The sequence below is a fragment of the Danio rerio genome, chromosome 9, assembly GCF_049306965.1.
Source record: "Danio rerio strain Tuebingen ecotype United States chromosome 9, GRCz12tu, whole genome shotgun sequence".
NCBI lineage: Eukaryota > Metazoa > Chordata > Actinopteri > Cypriniformes > Danionidae > Danio > Danio rerio.
The window spans coordinates 12700630-12721958 of record NC_133184.1 but is presented as its reverse complement, the minus strand read 5'-3'; the positions used below and the strand labels follow the sequence as shown (position 1 = coordinate 12721958).

Sequence of the window (21329 nt, the reverse complement as noted above, 5' to 3'; positions counted from 1 at the left end):
TTCTGCTTAGCTTCAGTAGGCGACCATGTGAGATTGCAGTGAGCTAGCTGCCGGCTAATATAAATTTAAAAGGTGTCATGATTGCACTCTACACCTAAATATATTTTGTTCTACCTTGTTTTTTACTGCTAATTACATTCCTATTTTATGTTTTATCCTCACACAGAGCAAGTTAGATTAGTACTTGTTACTGATTACAAGTAGTTATGTAATCTAGATTAAACATCGAAGTAATCGGATTACTTTTGACCTAACATCAAAAAGAGTTCGCTGTTTTGTCATATTGATGTAAACAAACACGCTAAAACGAAAATGCATTATCAGTAACAACGTGTATTAAACATCAATTGATGTGTCTGTGAACTGATTATAAAACAAAATGAAATTCAAATAAAAATATTTTGCTTACCTGAGTATTATGTGACAATTATTGATAAAAATGTTACATTAATAAATTATTAACTTAAAATTGTTAAAATTGTAATTACATTTTCAGGGATAAGTTAAACATTGTAGGTCTAAGGTTTAGCTGGACAAAAATTTGGCAATTTCTCTTTTACAACAACTATAAACACACTGAAAAACAATATATTCAAAGAATATTGCTTGGATTTGCACGTTTTTACATTTGTGAGTTTGTATTCAACGCATATAAATTGTTTGCAACTATTTTGTAGAAATCATGAATAAGCATGTAAATCAGGGGTCCCCAATCTCGGTCCTGGAGGGCCGGTGTCCCTGCAGGGTTTAGCTCCAACTTGCCTCAACACACCTGCCTGGATGTTTCAAGTATACCTAGTAAGACCTTGATTAGCTTGTTCAGGTGTGTTTGATTAGGGTTGGAGCTAAAATCTGCAGGACACCGGCCCTTCAGGAACAAGTTTGGTGACCACTGATGTAAATGATCCAGCAAGACCAAAGTCTTTAAGGTTTTTAATGGTTTAGAATTTATAATTGTTAAATGACACCTAAATCATAGCATGCAGTCATAAAAACTGTTCAAAAAAAAAAAAAAAAAAGTAACTGTCTATGCTCATTCATGCCTGCTTTTTAAAAGTGTGATGTTACCTTATCACACACAGGTACAGCATGATAAAAGCTCAAATATCAAATCTGTTTATATCCCAGATCAATGAACCAGTGCATTGTATTCATATATAACGCGCATGCTTTTCCTAAATCACAATTCCATAAGGTTTCTCCACATTCCTGCTTCTTCTCCATAGACGTGGGCGTTTCCAGAGAAAGTCCCATTTTCCAGCTGCTATTCTCCTTGGAGTCTGTGCTTACTGTTTTACAGTCGCAATTAGTAATCGCAGATGAAATAAAAAACGAATGTAAAACAAACATTATTCTCTCAAGGGAAAACACCCGTCAATCCACGACCCCCTGAAGATGCCGTTTGAGCTGTCAGTCACACTGAAATGACTGTTTATTAACACGCCATTAAAATGAGTTGAACATGATCTTTCTGAGTGGATTTAAATGAACTAAGCCTTCTCGCGCTGCCCACTTTATAGTCTCATCATTATGCCTCAGCCGTGATTTATGCTGGCAAATTGAACGCCGTACGGCAATCCTAGGCCATAAACACCTCAAAAGTAATTTTTGTGATATTTAAGAGCGATTTTTGTTTAGAGGCGGCGCTTGCTGGCAACAGAGTAACGTCGCAACGCCACTTTTTTCAATCCCAGTAAAAGAGTTTGAGCAGGAGCAGAGTTGTGTATATGTAGCAGGGGGGTCCGGCTGCATCTGGGGGGTGACTGCTGATTTTCAGCGCATTTATTTTATTTTATTTTTTCTATTTTAATTTCTCATTCTTTTCCTTCGGGAAATCCACCGCACGCGCGCACACGCTGATATATATTTTGGACGTACACATTTCTCGTGTAGACCATGAACAAACTCTATGTGGGCAATCTGAGTCCTTCGGTGACCGTGGAGGACCTGAAGCAGCTCTTCGGCGAGAGGAAGCTGCCCGTGACCGACCAGGTCCTGCTCAAATCCGGCTATGCCTTCGTGGACTTCCCCGACCAGAACTGGGCGATTAAAGCCATCGAGACGCTCTCCGGTAAGTGCGTTTTTCCTCCTGTTCTACACAGGTCGCCTTTTTATACATACACGTACATGACAGCGTGAAAGACTTTCTTGGAAAGGAAAAGAAAAAGTAAGGCTCGCGCATCTGCTCCAGTTCTTGTTGTTCGCGCGCGCGAATGAACGCCCGCGAGCTCAATCACACGCGCGCTCGCCTCCGCTACACAAGTTGTATTTATGCTCGAATTCTTCAAAAGCACGCTCGTTTCGCCAAGCCGGGCTGATGAACGCCTGCGATTTTCCAGCCGTCGGCCCATAGGAATGTGTCGGATGGCTCTGATGCTCGGGTGGCAGGCGTAATTATTTTTCACTTATTTTTTGTCTTGATTTTATTGAAAAGAAGCGAGCGCACTGAGCGAGGAGCCGCCGTCACATGCGTGTTCCTGTGGTGTCCAGGTATGTTTTTACGAGGTGTCTTGAAGGTGGGTGATGGGGGTCTGGAGGAAAGTGCTAATAAACAGGTAGCTGGGGGGGGACGGAGGTGAGATGCCAATTTTTGTGCTGCGCCAGGCCACTCACACACAACAGATGCACAGCACCTCTCTATTCTCCTCACAGGCTGTGCGTGCGACCGAAAAAGTACTCATCCAAAGCTACTCGGAGACATTTAGGCAGAAGAGTCTTATCCTTTGACCTCCCGTTCTTCAAACTCTCCTCATCGCTCGTATGTGCGGTTACAGTGGGAGTGGGAAGCATGGCTGCCCATTCTTCATATCGTATCAGCTCATCAAACATTTCGCTTAATAACATCGTCTGGCATGATGATAATAAGAAATGTGATCAAGAAAATACACCTTACACGTTGACACGGGTATACTCACCACGTCGCCGACGTGCATTTAAAAGCACGTGCGATTGTGCCGCACGTATTTACGCTGCACGCACGGTTGTTTGTTTCACAAATAATATGATAAAAAGCTGACATACAGCAGCTGTGATTGTTCATCTGATCATTTGTTTTGTTTCCTGCTCGCAGGGAAAGTTGAATTACATGGGAAAGTGATCGAGGTCGACTACTCTGTTCCTAAAAAATTGAGGTAATATTTTTGTTTTTGTTTTATGTATGTGCATTGAAATGCAAAAAGTATAATCTCTGCTAAATATGGAAGTTAGTGCTGCAGTTAGCCTCTTTGAGGCTATGATGTGCATGTTGTGAAATCTATTTGTAATAGACATCCTTTATTTTTTTGCTAGTTAATTGCTTGTCCATTTTGTTTTCAATTTCGTATGTGAAGTAACTCTTGTTGTTAATGTGCTGTTAATTTTTCTGTTTTGAAAACATGTTTACATCTTTAATTTCTTATCACAAACATATCCTCTGATTTTTTTCCTGGCGTGGAAAAAAATAAAAACAACAATATTGATATTGGGTGTTTCCTTGCAAAACATGGCACACATTATGTCTTACAAAAATCCTTTTCACGGAGTGCCTTGCGTAAATAAAACAAATTAAAAATGCTTTTAAACACACTCAAAGGGTGAAATTACGCCTTTATTTTCATTCTGACGCTTGAATCGCAGGATCATTGTGTGCATGACCTCATGGCGCGTGTTTAGGCCTTTCCGTGCCCACGTGATTTCCCCTATAGGCCCTGTGTGTGTGTGTGCTCCACGCGAGGGCGCATAGAAATGGTTGGAGTACAGCCCACAACCTTGAGATTTGAGGGCTTATGTAAAATTACATGTGCAGAATTATAGTTTACACCAAAAACACGCATGTTACGACGTCTCATCGCGAGGCAAGTCGTCACACACAACGCCTAAATCGAAAATAATCATTACTGCTAAGGCCTGAATGCATTCATCCCCCAAGCATGTATGTTAACACAGGGTCTGTGTCGCCTCAGAGGGTCGCATGTTACTCGGATAGCGGGTTGCATAAAGTGCGCAGTCAAGATGGCCAATCTTTGATTTGGAAAGAGTCGGCCATGCTGCTGCTAGAGTCAACCTAACATGACTGAAAGCAGCATGCATGAGCACAACGAGTGTGTGTTTATGCGTGTATGTGTGTCTCATTCTGGAAGGTTTCTAGAGCTGCTTCTAGATTCATATCTGAAATCTGAGGCGAACTAAAGAGCCTCAAATTACACATGTACAATTTCTGGAAGTGTTTATGTTGGAATAAGCGACACACATCAGGCGCGTGTGTGTTTGTGTTTTTAAATGTGGTTGATGTACAAACCGTTCGTGATTTCGGTTGTTATTTATATTAGTGTGGATTTTACTGTGCATTTTTGTCCGTGATGCTTGTTTGCTGTTACTGCGTGACGTAGTTCAATTGTTACTGCTGTAGCTACTGTGTAATTGAGAGGTGTTCTCCATATTTCACTCAATCCTTTGTGGGTATAATGTTTAATGCGGCTAAAAGGTGTGTTCTTATTTTAATGCTTAATTTTTGTATTCATGCTGTGGTTGATTGCTTTAAAGATGACCTGTTTGTTAATTACAATTGAGTTATTTATTTCACTGCTGTTGAGCACATAATTAAAGAAAGTAAAAGCTATTTAGCTTAAATCATAATTTAAGATTTTTATATAAGTAACAGTTTTGTTTACAAAATTGTTAGCTTCATTTTGATCGAAAATAATTAAAGAAAAGCCTGCACATCAATCTCAACTTGGTGCTCAGAGTAACAACAAGAATGCAAATGTATATGAAAAAGGAGAAACAGCAAAAGCCCTAAAATTATCAAGTTTGTTCACTTAAAAAGCCCCTTTGCAAGTAAATAAATTTGATACTTTATAAGCTTTTGCTGTTGCTGCTTTTTTAATTATATTAAATTCATTTTATTCAAATTTACTTAATTATTTAATTGTGTTGAAGTTATTTAACACTGCAAAGCCTTTTTATCTAAAATACTTTACTAAAATATATAAATGCTAAACAAAAATGTTTTTAGTGAACTGCCTGTCTTTAGAAGACATTCACTTAAAAATACTAAACTAAACAGATTAAATCAGCCTACACAAGTGGATGATTTAATTTCAATGTCTATTGCATTTGTTGAACAGATCTACAGAAGTAATTTAAATGCTTTTTCATTAAGCTTGTTGTAATGTAGTTTATAAATAAGTAATGTCACGTGTAAATGCTTGTAATACTGCGTGTACAGTAATGTTAAAAAAATAAAACTGACCACATGTAGTCTTTAAGAAAATACATTTCACATTTAAAACATTTTGTTTTTGCTCAACTAGATCTGTAAGTTATTAACTGTTGTTTGATCAAATACGCCAGTGATCTGTCTATACACTCGGTGGCCCATTGCTTTTTAGGCTTTCTCAAATTAAGCTGTAAAACAGGTCAGACCAGGATTTCGTGGAAACTGCTTTTAAACTTTTGAACCCCTTTGCCTTTTATCTGAACATTGAGTACCATACAGTTACTGTTTGTGTGTATATTAGCCTAACTTGAATTATGAGAATGAAAATAAAGAAATAATTTTTGTGAACTGGATTTAGATATAAATTTAGGGCAAAATGCACATTTTATTTCTGGCAGTTTGTGAAATATCTGTTGCAGTGGTTTTATACATTTTCTTGAATAATAGCTGTGCTTCCCATTGATGTATGTTGCTTCTTGATTCCTTCATTTGTGGCTTACAAGCAGTGCTTTTCTAAGCAGCCGGTGCCTTTTTCAGGATTCTCTCTGTTTGTCTGTATTTTGGAATCTTTTATTTGCAGTAGGGGAGTGGAAGTTTGAGACGATATGCAGCAGAGCTACATGTATGATACAGAAGGCATTTTATGCTGTAAGCAGTTCTAAAATAATTACATTTGAATCCGTTATAAATGACACTTTTATAGTGCATTTTAAAATGTTTAAAGCACATTTCAGTGTTTTCAAAACTGATCCGAAATGTTGTCCAAATTCATCCTAATGTGCTTACAGTTTAGCTATGATTTAATAGCTTGTTTTTATTACTGTGCAGTTAGTTTTGGAGTATGTGCTAGAAAAGAGCAATTACGAATAAATCTTTAATTTATATCCTTGTCATGTGACTTTTTTTTGTTGAATTTGTTCAACAGTCTGGTTTCTCAACCACCCAGGAAGATTTAGACATATTTCCTTTTTTTTATTTGTCATATCCTGTTGATATACATATGTACAGTGATATTTTAATCATCTAGTTTGTTAGGAACAAGTCTTTTTGTTACTGATCTTTTAAAATGACCAGTGAAGTTTTGAAGCTTGCAGTACAGATATTCATATTTACATACTAGTGTATTGAACAAATATGAATTGTGGGCATTAAAGTAGCTCAAATTCTGGATATCAATTAAATTTATTACATGTATAAATTGTGTGAAGTTGTTACCTAATGTTTTTTCTTAATGGTACATTCAGATAATTGTTTCTGAATTAATAGATAAGGCAGATTAAAATTAGACACTCCTATGCTTTATTTATCAGTTCATTTCTCTTTAACAATTTAATTCTGTGAAAGGATACATTGTAGATTTGATAGCTATAAAGTCTGCCACCTGGTTCAAATGAGTTTCTCTATCGGCTCATGAGTTGAATAAATTGAGATGAAGGACAGAAGAGTAAAGTGGAAGCTGTAAAAGTGGGTTATGAAGTCGAACTCTCAATAGAAAACTAGTCACAAATCCCAGGAGCATTACTTTATTAGTTTGGTGTAGTAATAACCTTGCCTCCCTTCAATCACAGCTTTATTTCTTTACACTATGGCAAGCAAATTAACTCTGATAGATTTGTGAGAATCATAAAAGATCATTAAAAAAAGACTTCAGATGCTTGTCAAATTTCCAGTGGTCATTTTCTGGAAATGGTACGCAACGAATGCAGTGCAAAAAATATCGGTTTTGTTATTATTTTAGCTGCTTTTAGGATTACTGCATCAGCCCTGACATTATTTGTTTTCATGAACGCATCAGTGATATTCAAACTCTGAATGAATCAAATTCAGTGCATTCTCTCCTGTTCTCCATTCATGCATTTAAAATGCGCCTGTAAGTCCGTGCTCAGACTGAATATCAAATGATTTGTTCACTTTAAACTCTGTATTTGTCCAAGCTGAGTTTCAGATTTACATCAGACACATCAGATTACCCATATTGGCTTGTCAATACTTTGTTTTACCTCATAAAGGGATTATCTTTGAACGCTAAAAAGAAATCACAGAAACTTCATGCACATCAAATAGATTTCCCTGTTGGATGTAAATACACCATCAGTCAAGTGCAGTGTTATAAATAAATCAAGTCCTTTACATTGATGCATTTTCATGCGGTGTTACTGTACTTCGTTTTCCTCAATGTCCTCTGTAACCTCGCCTGTCTTGAGATTAAAATACTGTAACGCATAATTCCTCATTTGTTAATCCTTTTATCGCTATAAAGGGGCAGAAGGAAGAAAGGGATTATATCATAAAGAATGTGAGAATGATTGTCGTCGAAGCTTTTATGCTGTAATCTCCTCTGGAGGAGCTTTGGCTGCTCTCTTCACTGCCTCTTATCAAGTGTTTGTTTGTGGACTAGCAGGCTAATGATAATGTTTCTCATTTGTTGAAGAAAAGGTCTGTTTTGGTTTGGGGTAGTTGTTGACGTAATTTTAAAAGTTGTAATGTGTTTTAATCATGTGCAGTGTCGAGTGATTTTTGCTCTGAAAGTTAGTTATCTGTATCTCATTTGCTAGCTAGATTGTTTGTTATCATTTGTATGCTAGCTGACCATTGTTTGTAGCCGTCCATATGGTGAGAGGAAGTGCATGAAAGGTGTTGGGTTGTAATCTCTGTTGCTGTTCGTACAGTAAATCTCAAACGTAATCTATGTCTGTCTCGATCTCACTGCATTTAGGAAAAAGGCTGCAGGCTGTTGGGGTTGAGAGTGAAAAGGTTTAATATGAATTGACACTTTTTCCAAAACAAATTTCTATCATTGGGTTTGTTTGAATTAAGGTTTAAATTTGGCATAAAATGAAAATTCACTTTATCTGTGCTAATCTGCTTAAGTCCTGACATCATTTGTTTTTTATGAATTGATCAGTGATATTTAAAATCTGAATGATGTTTAAATTAGTGTCTGTTTTCTAACATTCATAATGTTAATGGTCATCAGTCCTAAAATGCGTAGGTGTGTGAACCATTTCTTGTCTGTTTTTAATTAAAGTGATGAGCTCTTCTCCTGTGATGTTTATGCTGGATTTCTTTAGTCGTTTTGTTTGCATGAATTTGACTGTATCTTACTGTTTACTACAAACTCATAGATTTGCCTCAATCCTATTAATGATCAAACAGAAGGCTGCATGATGCATCAAAATCTTTAAATCACCATATTTAGCGGCAATTTTAGTAACTATGTACAGTTAAAGTCAGAATTATTAGCCTCCCTTTGATTATTTTAAAATATATTTTTTAAATGATGTTTAACAGAGCAAGGAAATTTTCACAGTATGTCTGATAATATTTTTCTTCCGGAAAAGTCTTATTTGTTTTATTTTGCAAAAATAAAATCAGTTTTAATAATTTTTAAAAACATTTTAGAGACAATTATTAGCCCCTATATATATTTTTTCGATAGTCTACAGAACAAACCGTCATTATACAATAACTTGCCTAATTACCCTAACCTGCCTTGTTAACCTAATTAACCTAGTTAAACCTTTAAATTCTACTTTAAGCTGTACAGTGTATATGAAATATGGGGTTCAAATCAAAGCTTTGCATTTAAAATGAACTGCATGCATGTAAAAGAAAAAAAAAGCTTTTCTTAAGTTAGCAGTGCATATTTTTATTTGCCAGCAACCCATTCAACATCATTGAAAATGAAGAACTTAAATAGATATTAGCACAGTAAAGAGTCATTTTACAGTACAATAGTCATTATTGTATATTTCTTTTTTTGTACAATGAAAACCACAATACAATCTTAATTCATAATCACTTAAAATTGTTCAGAATAGTGTAAATGTGGGCTGTGAAAATAGTTTTGTGTTGAAAACATTTTCACTCAGAGAATGCTAGTACATTTGGAAAGTAACACATTGAATTGACATTTTGTAGAAACACTGAAATCTTATTTCTAGTAAAATGTAGTCTACCAATCAAAAAGTCCTAAAAGCTCTTAAAAGATTATGCCATATAAAAGGATAAATTGTCAATATTTTTCAGCTTTTTAAAATTGTTCTATGTAGAAAAACACACAAAAGCACACAGAAAATAATCTTATCTAATTCTTTATAACAATTTAGAAGATCTGATTTAGTTTTTTTATGTATATATTACAATATATCAAAATATATATAAAAAAAATCATGTATAAGAAATTAATTCAAGTTGGTTTGTATAGCACTTTTACAATAATTAATGTTTCACAGCAAAGCAGCTTTCCAAAAAGTGCACATTATTGTATTACTATCAGGTCAAGTTAAAGTTACAATCAAATATAAGTTATTATATACATAGTTAACCTGCAAAAAGTGTGTAACACCACAATAAGATTGTATTAATTCTTTTTAAGTAATGGATGAACAAACAATGAAGTTGATATTTCTTACAGCATTTTTTCATCTTTGTTAATGTTAGTTAATGATAATAAAGTTGTAGTGCAGTGCATTACCTAATACCTTTTTAATAATGAATTCGAAATTATGATTGAATTATGATGAATAAATGCTGTACAAGTATTGTTCATTAAAAGTTCATGTTAGTAAATACATCATCTCATGCAACTTTATTGTAAAATGTGACCCAAAAGGTGTAAGTTACCAAACATATTAATTACTCTTTCCATAATCCATTTCACTGAAAGGAATGTTTCAATACTGAAGGAAAATTATTTTACTACATTTCTTTTTATAGCCAAGTATTTTCCAGCTCTTTTCCTATTAAAAATATTCAGATAACGTTGTCATCTCTTGCTAAAATCCTGAACAAATATAACAGTGTTGAGTAAAATGCTTAAGAACTTTTAAACGCAAATGAAAATGTGCTTGTATCTTGTTTTATATCTGCAAATAATTCTCCACTAGACGCACATCCAGTGCATCAGCCTTGCCTTGAGGAAAGGCTGCCTTTGCAGAAGAGGACTGTGGGATATCTCAGCTGAGCAGGCGCAGCGTGAGCGTTCATACGCGGCACAGTGGCACTGCTTTGGGGTTTGTCATGCTCTTGGGTGGCATGGCAGGCGGGGGAAACGGGCAGCTGAGAACCCAGCAGGTGCCACGTCTTGCACTTGGGCTCTGACTGCTTCGCTCTGTGCGTGTGTGTGTGTGTGCAGTTGTTAGCCTCTAGCGCTGGCGAATCGGTGTCAGGCTTGGTCAGTACCACCTGTCCACCACTTCTTCCCATGCAAACCATTGACGGGTGTGTTTTTACTCGTCGTTCTGCTGAAGATGCCAGTCAGTGGAATTCCATGGCATTTATCTTGTCATTCTGTGCAACTGTCATAAGTAATATGTGTAATATAGAAGGAGCTGTGAATATTTCATAGAGGCTGCATGAAGGGCACGTCGTTCAGCATTCACAAGAGAGTTCGCCATCGCCTTAAAGCCCGTTTTTTTCCCCTTGCCCAGCGGTGTTTGCAAATATTATCAGAGCTCCAGCTGTTCTGGCAGAACACAGTCTATACCCAACAGTGACTCCAGCCCAATAATCCTATGGTTACGATGGCAACCGAATAGGAGCGTTTCTTTTGGGCTGAGAGGTTAAAGATGGATGAAAAGATCCCTGTATTATACTGTATGTGGCGCAAAGGAATATTTTGTTGCTCAGAGGACGTGTTTTGTGAAGTTGTTAGGTATGTGGTTTGTTTTTTTCACTAGGGCTGGACAAAGTATTGTATTTTCAGCATCAATATCGCAATGTGATTATTCGCAATAGTCAATAGTGTGGTAGCAATAGTGTGGTTTTTGATGAGGTTTTTTAAAAGCATTCAGGCATAGAAATTGAACCATTTGTAACTTTAATAATGATTGAATTATTTATACAATGAAGACTATGCAGTATTATTTTACATTTGATTATTCATTTACTTTACCTGATTACTGTTAGACTGCTTAGAATATCTGTTTCTTGTTTGTATTTATCTATGCTTGTAGATTGTTTATTAGTTTATTAGTCATCCCAATCAATCTGCAATTGTTATTTCTTTTCAAAGAACTGTTGGACTGTTAATTGCGTTAGAAAAAATACAACAGATGTAAATATGAAATGGCCAAATAGTATTTTTTTATTTACATACATTAATGTAATAACTATGTTTTTAATTTCTGAATTACAATCTACCAATCATTTCACAGGGATAATAACACAATAGATTAACACAATAGATTAGTTAGACAACAAGCCAGATATTTTAGTCTTGTTAAATTCATCAGTTACATTGTCCATACACAATATCATTTTCTGCACAACCCAAATTTTCTTATTAGTGTATATTTCTATTGGCATAAACTCTAGAAATTGTCATGGGGATACAACGTTCCTGACATTAAATCTATGAAATACTTGAAAGGAACGATGTTATCTTACCTTTTGATTTTTAAGAATTAAAAGCATCTGCATCACAGCGTATTAACATTTGAAAAACAATTACTTATTATTGATTCTTAGTTTAGTCCAGGGGTCGGCAACCCAAAATGTTGAAAGAGCCATATTGGACCAAAAAAACCCAAAAAACAAATATGTTTGGAGCCGCAAAAAATGTAAAGCCTTATATAAGCCAAACACATGCTGTATGTATCTATAGTAGCTATATTAGCCTACTATAAAAATGACTAAGTTGGCTACAAATAGATAATGAGCCTTCATGATTAAATAGCCACTGAAATCAGGTGGTTGGTGTTGATTTCGTTGTCATTTAAACACTTCAGCACAGCCTCTGGTCTTTCAGTGATATTAATTTGATAATTTCTTCTTGCGGCCCATCAGAGTTCACATACCTGCATAAAAGCGCATTGAATATCGCTCACATCACAGGCAATTGAGTATGCTGGCACTGAATAAATGTCCTTGGTTTGCTGATCGGTGATGTTACCTGCCATTTTAATAGCCCTTTCCTTCACTGTCTTAGCGGAGAGAGGTATATCTTTAATTTTTTGTATTATCTTGGTTTTGTTTTTGAAGTCTGCAAATAGGTGTTCTAATATGTTGATGAATGACTCCTTCATGTAGTCACCATCTCTGAACGGTTTTCCATGCTTTATTATCTCCCGGTTTGTTTACAACAGCCACCTGCCCGGCATCCCGCCCTGCTGATAGAAACCTGTGTCGCAGGTTATGACGCAAATCTTCGTTGACAGAAATGTTGAAATTAAATATTAATTCTACACACTTTTACAGCATTTGAAAACGTTAAAAATGTTTGTCCTCCTATAGATATCATATTAAAACAAAAATATATACTAACCTTCCCCATCTTTTTGAACATTTTTGAAAAAACTTCAGGGAGCCACAAGGGTAGCGCTAAAGAGCCGCATGCGGCTCTAGAGCCGCGGGTTGCTGACCCCTGGTTTAGTCTGATGTTTAGTGGTACACTCTCCTGAGTCTATAGCCAGTCAGTTATTCATTCAGAAAGTGAAAGTAAAACTGCTGGTGCACATTCTCTCTTAGAGAGAATAATAAGATGAGTCACTATTCCATGTTAAGCATTAAGCAAGTTGTTGTTTGTATTTTTCCCCTCACTGTTTGATGACTGATTACTTTGCAGTGTTTGTATCTATTTGGCTTTATACTTTTATGATAAAACTATATAACTACAGTGGAAGTCAGAATTATTAGCTCCCCTGTTTATTTTTTCCCCCAATTTCTGTTTAACGGAGAGAAGATTTTTTCAACACATTTCTGAACACAATAGTTTGAATAACTCATTTCTAATAACTGATTTATTTTATCTTCGCCATGATGACAGTAAATAATATTAGACTAGATATTTTTCAAGTGACTTCTATACAGCTTAAAGTGACATTTAAAGGCTTAACTAGGCTAATAAGGTTAACTAAGCAGGTAAGGGTAATTAGGCAAGTTATTGTACAATGACGGTTTGTTCTGTAGACTATCGGAAAAAATACAGTTTAACAGGGCTAATAATTTCAAGTGGTGCTCGCTGCAGAGCCATTTGAGGAGAGGTGAGCTCCAGAGAGGGGGAGCTTAAGCTTGTGCTCCACCTTTTTTGCACTTCTTCTACGAGTGATGTCACTGGGGGTAGGGTTAGGGGTGGGGTTGGTGTACGCATTAAAACAGCTTACAGGAGGAGGAGCGACAGCTCATGCTCCCCCTCTCTGGAGCTCACCTCTCCTCAAATGGCTCTGCATGCAGCGAGCACCCTCTCAATAATTTAGTCATTAAAATGGTGTTTAAAAAATTAATAACTGCTTTTATTCAAGCCGAAATAAAACAAATGAGACTTTCTCCAGAAGAAAAAAATATAAGACACACTGTGAAATTTCCTTGCTCTGTTAAACATCATTTGGGAAAAATAAATAAATAATCAAATATATGTATGTATATGTATATGTATGTGTGTGTGTATATATATGTGTATATATGTGTATATATATATATATATATATATATATATATATATATATATATATATATTTGTTTCATCCGAAACGGATTAAAATTGTTACAATGTTGCTCTTTGTTCTTGGTGCGGTTCGCTTTCACCTAGCAAAGTTTCTAAACTGACCAAAACAAGACACGTGCAAGTAAACTCTCTTCACGTTGGTCAGTTTCACAGTTTATTTTCATTAGAGCAGCTGTCATGCTTCCTTATTTTAATTTATGTAGATGAGCAATAAGACATTATAAGCGGAAAGCTGCGCTTTAATTTTGAATAGTGACACCCACAAACATCACCAAATATAAATTAAAAGTAAGAATTTATCATACATAGCAGTTGGCTTATGCATTATAGGCTTTACATTATAGAGAGAAATAACAGATAAACCAAGACTGCTGTTCGGTCAATTTTCCTGATGGATAAACAGCTCTCTTTAATAGTTCAGCTCAGCATGCTTTTACTTTCGTATTTGACATGAAACGAACATTTATTGGTAAGAATGACATTCTGCTCTACTCATAATTCTTTCTTCATATAGCCGTATATATGCCAATTACATATAATACACTGTAATATAGCCAGGCTCGGATCGTATTGCTTTCTCACTACAATCTCCAGAGTTCGTTTCAATTGAGCCGAGTCCACCTCATTTAGGTGATATCAGACCAGTGGCGTAGGGCACGCACCGCGGGGGGGGCCCCACGTCGTCGTGATTTTCAATAATTGAAAATCCGGCAACCGCAATAATCAAACTCTTGGGAACAACTGTGGTCGGAACCAAAGTTCACAGGTCTGTATTCTCTGAACTCCTCTCAAGCGGTGGACTACTTCATTCTGATTGCTTGCCTCCGAACCACGTCATAGCTCATGCCATAAAGTTGACTTGATTTCAACTCTCCTCGACTCCCACACAGGAGAAGACACGCCGCGCTGCGCCTCGCCGCCGGTTCTCATTGAAAATGAATGACTTCTGGCTACTTTGACGCTCTCGCCGCTTTCGGTTTGTGATCGCTCCTCAGTTTGTGAAGGCTTCCCCGCGTTGTCGCTCCACCCGCCCCCTTTCCCGCTCCTCAGTTTGTGATTGCTCCTCAGTTTGTGAAGGCTTCCCACCGAAAAAAAAGTCTAGGTGTGAGAGCACCCTAAGTTAATATTTTCAAGACAAAAAGTCTCTAAATACACAAGCATTTATCGAGATATGATATGATTTGTAATATTCAAAACTGTTTCATTAATTTTTGTTTTTGAAAAATGTGTGTTTTTAAGGTTTGTTTCTGCAATTGTAGAATCAGCCATGATTTAGAAATATGTTGTCATAATTTCATCAAGTCAAACCAGACTTTTGTTGATATTTGGTCAAAAATTTAAAAGATTCTAAAAACACCACAAACGTTGTGCATTCTTGTTTATTTGTTAGACACAATTGCATCATTGGTTCATTGATTAATTAATTAATTATTTCATTCATTCATTCATTCATTCATTCATTCATTCATTCATTCATTCATTCATTCATTCATTATTCAATTGATCCATATTGAGTCAAAATGTCTGACATAAATTGTTTCCCGCATCTCTGCATTTGGCATTTAGAGCACAGTATCTCTGGTGTCTGTGGATCTTCCCCTACGCATCTGTGAAACTTTGTCATTCAGATGTTTATTCATGAATTCCACTCGTGCAACAGCCATTTACATTTTGCCTCTCCATATGTATGATTGAGAAGGCATCAACAAGACGTCCTCAGAAAGCGACTCCCACCAGATCCAGAACACAACTATGAGCATTGTTTTACTATTTTGATTAGCTATGAATGAAGAGGCAGGACCAGAGAGAATTCACAGGCCTTGAGAACATAATTCATGAGTTTTGATGGAATTTGAATTATTGATTTGGCGTGTCAGTGAGATGTTTTCTTTATTTGATGGTAGTTGAGTTTTTGTTTTAATGGCTAGTGGTGAGACTTCTTAGATTTAGCAGAAAGTCAAGATGTATTAATATAAATGGTAATGTCATTTTTATACATAATTAAAATAAATTACTGTTTGGGAAAAAAAATTACAAAGTTTATAATAGATGAAAAAGGGTGTAAAATACCTTCATTCATTGATTTTCCTTCAGCTTAGTCTCTATTTCAGAGGTCGCAACAGCGGAACTACAAACTATTCCGGCATAGGTTTTATGCAGCCCTTCCAGCTGCAACCCAGTACCGGGAGACACCCACACACACACTCACTTATTTACACACACTTATACATTACGGTCAATTTAGTCTATTTAATTCATCTATACCGCATGTCTTTGGACTGTGGGGGGAAACCAAAGCACCCGGAGGAAACCCACGCAAACACGGGGAGAACATGCAAACTTCACAAAGAAATAATAACTGACCAAGCGGAGGCTCAAACCAGTAACAAAAACAAATTGGCCTATTGCATTGAGGAAATTTATTTAAATGTATTTATTAAATCTGTATGGTTTAATAATAAGTTATGTAAGGGATACTTCCAGGCAGTTATAGCAAAATAAAGCCTGACCGGCTTATTGGCAAAACTAATGATCTTTATTCTGCAAAAACAACCACTTGGATGCACTTTATCCTGCTTATTACATGGGTGCTTGCCACTAAACTTACAAATTAGTCAAAAGCCATTGCTAGAAAACACCCATACACACTTGCATTCACACACACACACACTCATACACTACAGCCAATTTAGTTAATCCAATTCACCTATACCGCATGTCTTTGGACTTGTGGGGGAAACTGGAGCTCCAGATGAAAACTCCACACAGAAATGCCAACTGACCCAGCTGAGTCTCAAACCAGCGACCTTCTTGCTGTGAGGCGAACGTGCTAGCCAGTCTTTAAACACTGAATGCACACTTATTATTTCGACAAATACAAACATGAAAGATAATAAATTTATTCAAACTAGAACAACACGATTCTGGCTAAAATGAGAATCGCGAGATCGTATATATTTTATATCGTAGATATAAAATAAAGGTTAATATGAGTGGGCTATTATTATTGTTATTCTCAATCGTGGTAAAACAGCAATAGGCTTTGTGTAGCTGTACTGTTGGTTAAGTTGCTAAATTTTGTATAGACTTGGAATGGTGGACTTAAACAGACTTTTGATTTGTCCTGCTCATTAATGCTGATGATAATTTTGATTTTGAATTATTGTGTTTGAGACACATGCTTACAATCTGTCATTTTCTGTTTAAAATCTGTCACTGGTGTGATTTTCGTGAATACAGAAGACTGGGTGGGTTTTTGCATTTTGGCGGGTTTTGGATACTTTTTGGGCTGGAATCAGTCAGCTACATCGGCAATACTGTGTGCACTTCACTCTGTGCCACAAACTGAATGTTATTTAAAACTTGATTACCTGTTATTCACAGTCAATGCAGCAGGTTCTGTTCACTAAAGTTGACTTCATTAGTTCATTTAGAGGCGTGCGTGCGCGCGCGCCCTCTCTGTGGTAAGAGCTGACGGTCAGCTCACGTCACTTGAGATTTTGCAGTCGCAAATACATTACATAAAGACAGAAATTACATTTTTGAGGTGAATTATATCTTATAAATACAGCATGTGACTCATTCAACATCATTTGGAGGTGTCCCCGTTGCTGAACAATGTATGTAAAACAATATAAAGACTTGTGCGGCCACCATTGCTTCTCTCCTGAACTTGAAAATATGATTGACAGAATAGTAGAAATGCTGGATTAAGATCGTCTAGGGAGTCAAATCAAGATCGTGATCTTTTTATGATTAATTGTGCAGCTCTACTTCAAACTAGTAAAAATGTAAAAAAAGGCACTTTGTTAAACTACATTTTTTCACATTTACTGTTGTAGGAGCAGAGATTAATTAGAATAATGCAAGTTGAAAGCATAAATAAATGAAAAACGCTTAATGACTGATAAGCTATGGATTAGGGCTAGGTGATAAAATTCAGGTGAAATAAAATCTAGGTGATAAAAATCGGTATTTATTGACTGAACAGGATTGTCAAGCAAGTATTTGTCTGTTTGTTATCCTCTGAGAAAACGATTGATGTTCACCTATTTATGAGAGATGCCAGGAGAGCACGAGCGCAAAGCGTTGAAAATGGTGAAGGAAACCAGGCACTTGCGCTTGTCACTTCAGGTCAGAATAACAACACACGGTAAAATGAGTGCAAATAGCAGCATTCAGGAGATAATAAAAAAAAATACAAAAAAAGATGTAGGATGTTGCCAGAGTGGCTTTTTGGTTTCTTTTCTTGTGCATCCCAGCCACTAGTTCCCCATCTGAAAGATTTTTAGCATAGGGGATAATATAGTCATCCAACCTCACAATTTGTAATGTTGCAATATGTATTTGAATAATGATGACTGGTTCCTTTACTTGAAAGCTTAGATTTAATTATCTTAATTAGTTTTGTTTACAGAGTTTGATGTTTACTTTATACTTATTATTGACACCTTACATATCTGTCTTTACCATTTCACACACTTTGCAACATTTTATTTAACAAATTTAAGAGTCTCTTTAACACTTTTGTTTATTTTATTATAAAGAGATCCGATATTGAGTTTAAATATTTTTGTTTTTGACTATTAAAAAATGTAAATGAAATTGATTAAATATAAAAATTATAATATTCCTAACTGTATTGTTAAAAATATTTAATAATTATCTGATAATTATTAATTTAATATCTGATAAAAATATCTGATAAAAATATTTAATAATTATACTGAATGATATGAATCATGATGTTATGATGTTTTTTTGCAATATAGCCCCGCCATACAATAGACATATTTCTTGGGACTTGCAAGATATTTTCCTTATCTTCTGTATCAAATTAGATTTACATTTGCTGTAACTGCTATATACGCTGGAATTTTTAATGAGTGATGCTGTATTGTAAAACCTGGCATTATAAATAGTTAAAGAGCCCATATTATACATAAAATAGGGTCATATCTTGGTTGTAGGGTCTCCAACAACAGTTTAATATCCATGCAAGGTCAAAAAACACTTTCATGGTCTTATAATCTGCATTTATTTTTACCTAATTATCCCAGCGACTCCTGTATGAATTGTCCAGTGATTCATTTGTTCCCAAACCCCTCCTTAGCGCGAAGCTAATCTGCGCTGATTGGACCAATGACAGTCTGTTACGATTGGTCGACTGCCTTCAGTCAGAGAGTGAAATGCCAAACAGCTAATCAGCAATATAAAAGTAATCACAGTTCATACACGCTCGATAGTGTAGGCATGGATTTTAGCTGCCAGTGGGTCAATGTAAATACAGACTATGGACTTGAAAATTCAGACGATTAACTATTTTATTGAGCAAAAACTCAAAAAACAGTTGAGGAGATCTCCTAGCTTCTCACTCTGCTCTTTTCACAGACACACACACACACACGCACTTAACCCTGCTCCGGACGACAACGCGCGCGCGCGCACACACACACACACACACACACACACACACACAAACACAAACACACACACCTCCGGACGACAGCGCGCGCACACGCACACACAGACACACACACTACTCCTCGTCCACGGAGCTCCGTTAACAAAGCAGCACGCGTCGCGTTTTTAACGTGACTTTGCACGCGATAAGAGAATATAGCCAGTTAACCTGATACAGTACACGCGGTTACAAGTAACAAATCACAACTAAATACATTTGCAAGCTAGAGTCAACGAGGCAACTTTAATCGCACGTACTTACACTTGAGAAATGGAGGAAGAAAAATCCATCCTGACATCCATCAGTAAGTTACTCTTTACTGATCCTTTCTTTAACAAACGCTGATGAAGTATTCTTTGTAGCATGTAGTTTCCAGAAGTTTCCAGTAGTTTCCAGCTGCTTGGTTATAATGCTGAGGTTTCATCTTTGGGTAGAGACTCAATATATCCATCTGCAGTGTGACTTCAATCCACCGGCATGTTTGTGTGTGTGTGTGTTTGTGTGTGTGTGTGTGTGTGTCTGGGTTTCTGCGTCAGAGGGCGGGGCCTCAGGTTTGAAATCTCCCGGGTTTGCGCGTGCACGTGAATAACTTGGTTTCGTTCGTACGTCATGGCGAAACACCTAATGAATCGGTATCAAGGCGACTCGTTTGAAGCACTATGAGTCGACTCTTTTATAGATGAATCAACAGTTTTAAACACTGTATTCTTACAGATTTAAGCCTTAGCTGGATACTTTACTTCACTTAGAGCTGTGTTACACACTACAAGGAGGGTAATTTTCAAAAACCCATAATATGGGCTCTTTAAATGAAGTTGGCTTCTCTCAAATATAAGTGAAAACTCATTTCTGATCATTAACAAGTAATTAATCATGAAGCTTTCAGTTAACCTGTTTATGCAAGCAACTTGCATGAGTTCATTTATTTGTTCAGTACAAAAATACACAAACGTTCTTCTAACTTAATCCTATCTTAAATTAATTGAGTTAGCTGCTTTAAATGTTTTGAGGTAATCGATTTACACAAATGTTTTGAGTATTCGCAAATTGTTAGATTTAAGGTGTGGGATAATCATGGGCCTTTCATGGGTCTTTCTGAGTGTGTGTGCATTGGCTCTAGAAGTGGCTGGCAGAGGGCAGTGTTTTAGAGATGTCCAACAGTCGACCTGCTACACTATACATACATGTCCACACTAGCAAGTCAAGTGTACAGACTCTCTCTGTGCTTTAGGTATAAACAGTCTGTTGTGGCTGTAGTTTTGACACAATGGGTAAAATCATGTCAGCCACGTCTTTCAGCTACAGCGTTTTTTTTGGACAGTGTGTCTTTGTCACGCTCTTGCTGACTGAAACGCCTTAGCCTTCATTGTGGATACTGGTCAATGAGTACACTGAATGAAACTTATTCAAACTGATAAATATTTAGCTTGTTCGATGCAGACTCGGGCACAAAGAAAGGAGTCCTTGAAATTGTCATGTTAGCAAGAAGCAGTTTGCGTTTTTGGGAAATTTCAGTTTAATGATCAAATCTAATTATGTAATCGGTTTTATAAAATTAACCGTTCAATAAAAAAGATGTTTGTTGAACTTTTTATTTCTCAAAATCTTAGTTTTCATTCCAAAATACTTTTTTTTTTTTTCTTGATTTTTTTTTTTTTTTAATCTGATAAAATTAATAAGTTTTATTAGGTCTGTCTCACAAGAAAATCTGTTTTCTGTTTAATTGCTCTAAAAATATGATCAAACAAGGTGCCTTTTTGTATTTTTTAATAAGATTTAATTCATTCTCAATACTTTGAAAGATTATTTCTTTGTTAGAACAAAAATCTAAACATAATTTGTTCATCCCCTTGTTATCCAATTAGTTAATTTCTTTCTACAGTTGTAATGAAATTATGTTTTCCATTTGAGGAGTTTTCTTCATTTATCGGGCTTTAAGTGCTGTTCAAATAAAGTATATGCACAGCTAGTGTTTTTCAGCCAATGATAAACTTCCGGTGAAAGCTTAATGTGACTATTTTCAATTAAGGTTCCTTTCACAGCATCGATGTTGTAATGTAATTACAATACGTTCAGTTAAATAGGCTTAAGCATTCATTTAGTTGTTTAAGCGTAAAACGTTTAACTGCTAGGGCCGTCAAGATCAGCAGGCAAGTGCAGAAACTCTATTGAAAAATAAACATATCATATATTTATCAAGCAGTGAATATCACTGATTTTTA

The 21329-nt window shown here is 36.1% G+C and overlaps 2 protein-coding genes across 5 annotated transcripts in view; both read left to right on the top strand.

Moving 5' to 3' along the window:
* Nucleotides 1-1692: 1692 nt before the first annotated feature.
* igf2bp2a (insulin-like growth factor 2 mRNA binding protein 2a) overlaps nucleotides 1693-21329 on the top strand; it is a 105536-nt gene continuing 85899 nt past the window's right edge. For 2 of the 4 annotated variants that reach the window (XM_073911458.1, XM_073911456.1), the window contains exons 1-2: nucleotides 2190-2490; nucleotides 3071-3131. Coding sequence is in view for 2 of the 4 variants with exons in the window: in XM_009304504.5 (XP_009302779.2) it covers nucleotides 1897-2071; nucleotides 3071-3131 (236 nt within the window). In the remaining 2 variants the exon portion in view is untranslated. 4 annotated transcript variants of the gene reach the window in all.
* LOC141376079 (uncharacterized) overlaps nucleotides 13653-21329 on the top strand; it is a 188459-nt gene continuing 180782 nt past the window's right edge. The window contains exon 1 of the mRNA XM_073912512.1: nucleotides 13653-14167. The gene's annotated coding sequence lies outside the window, so the exon portion shown is untranslated. The remainder of the gene's footprint in view (nucleotides 14168-21329) is intronic.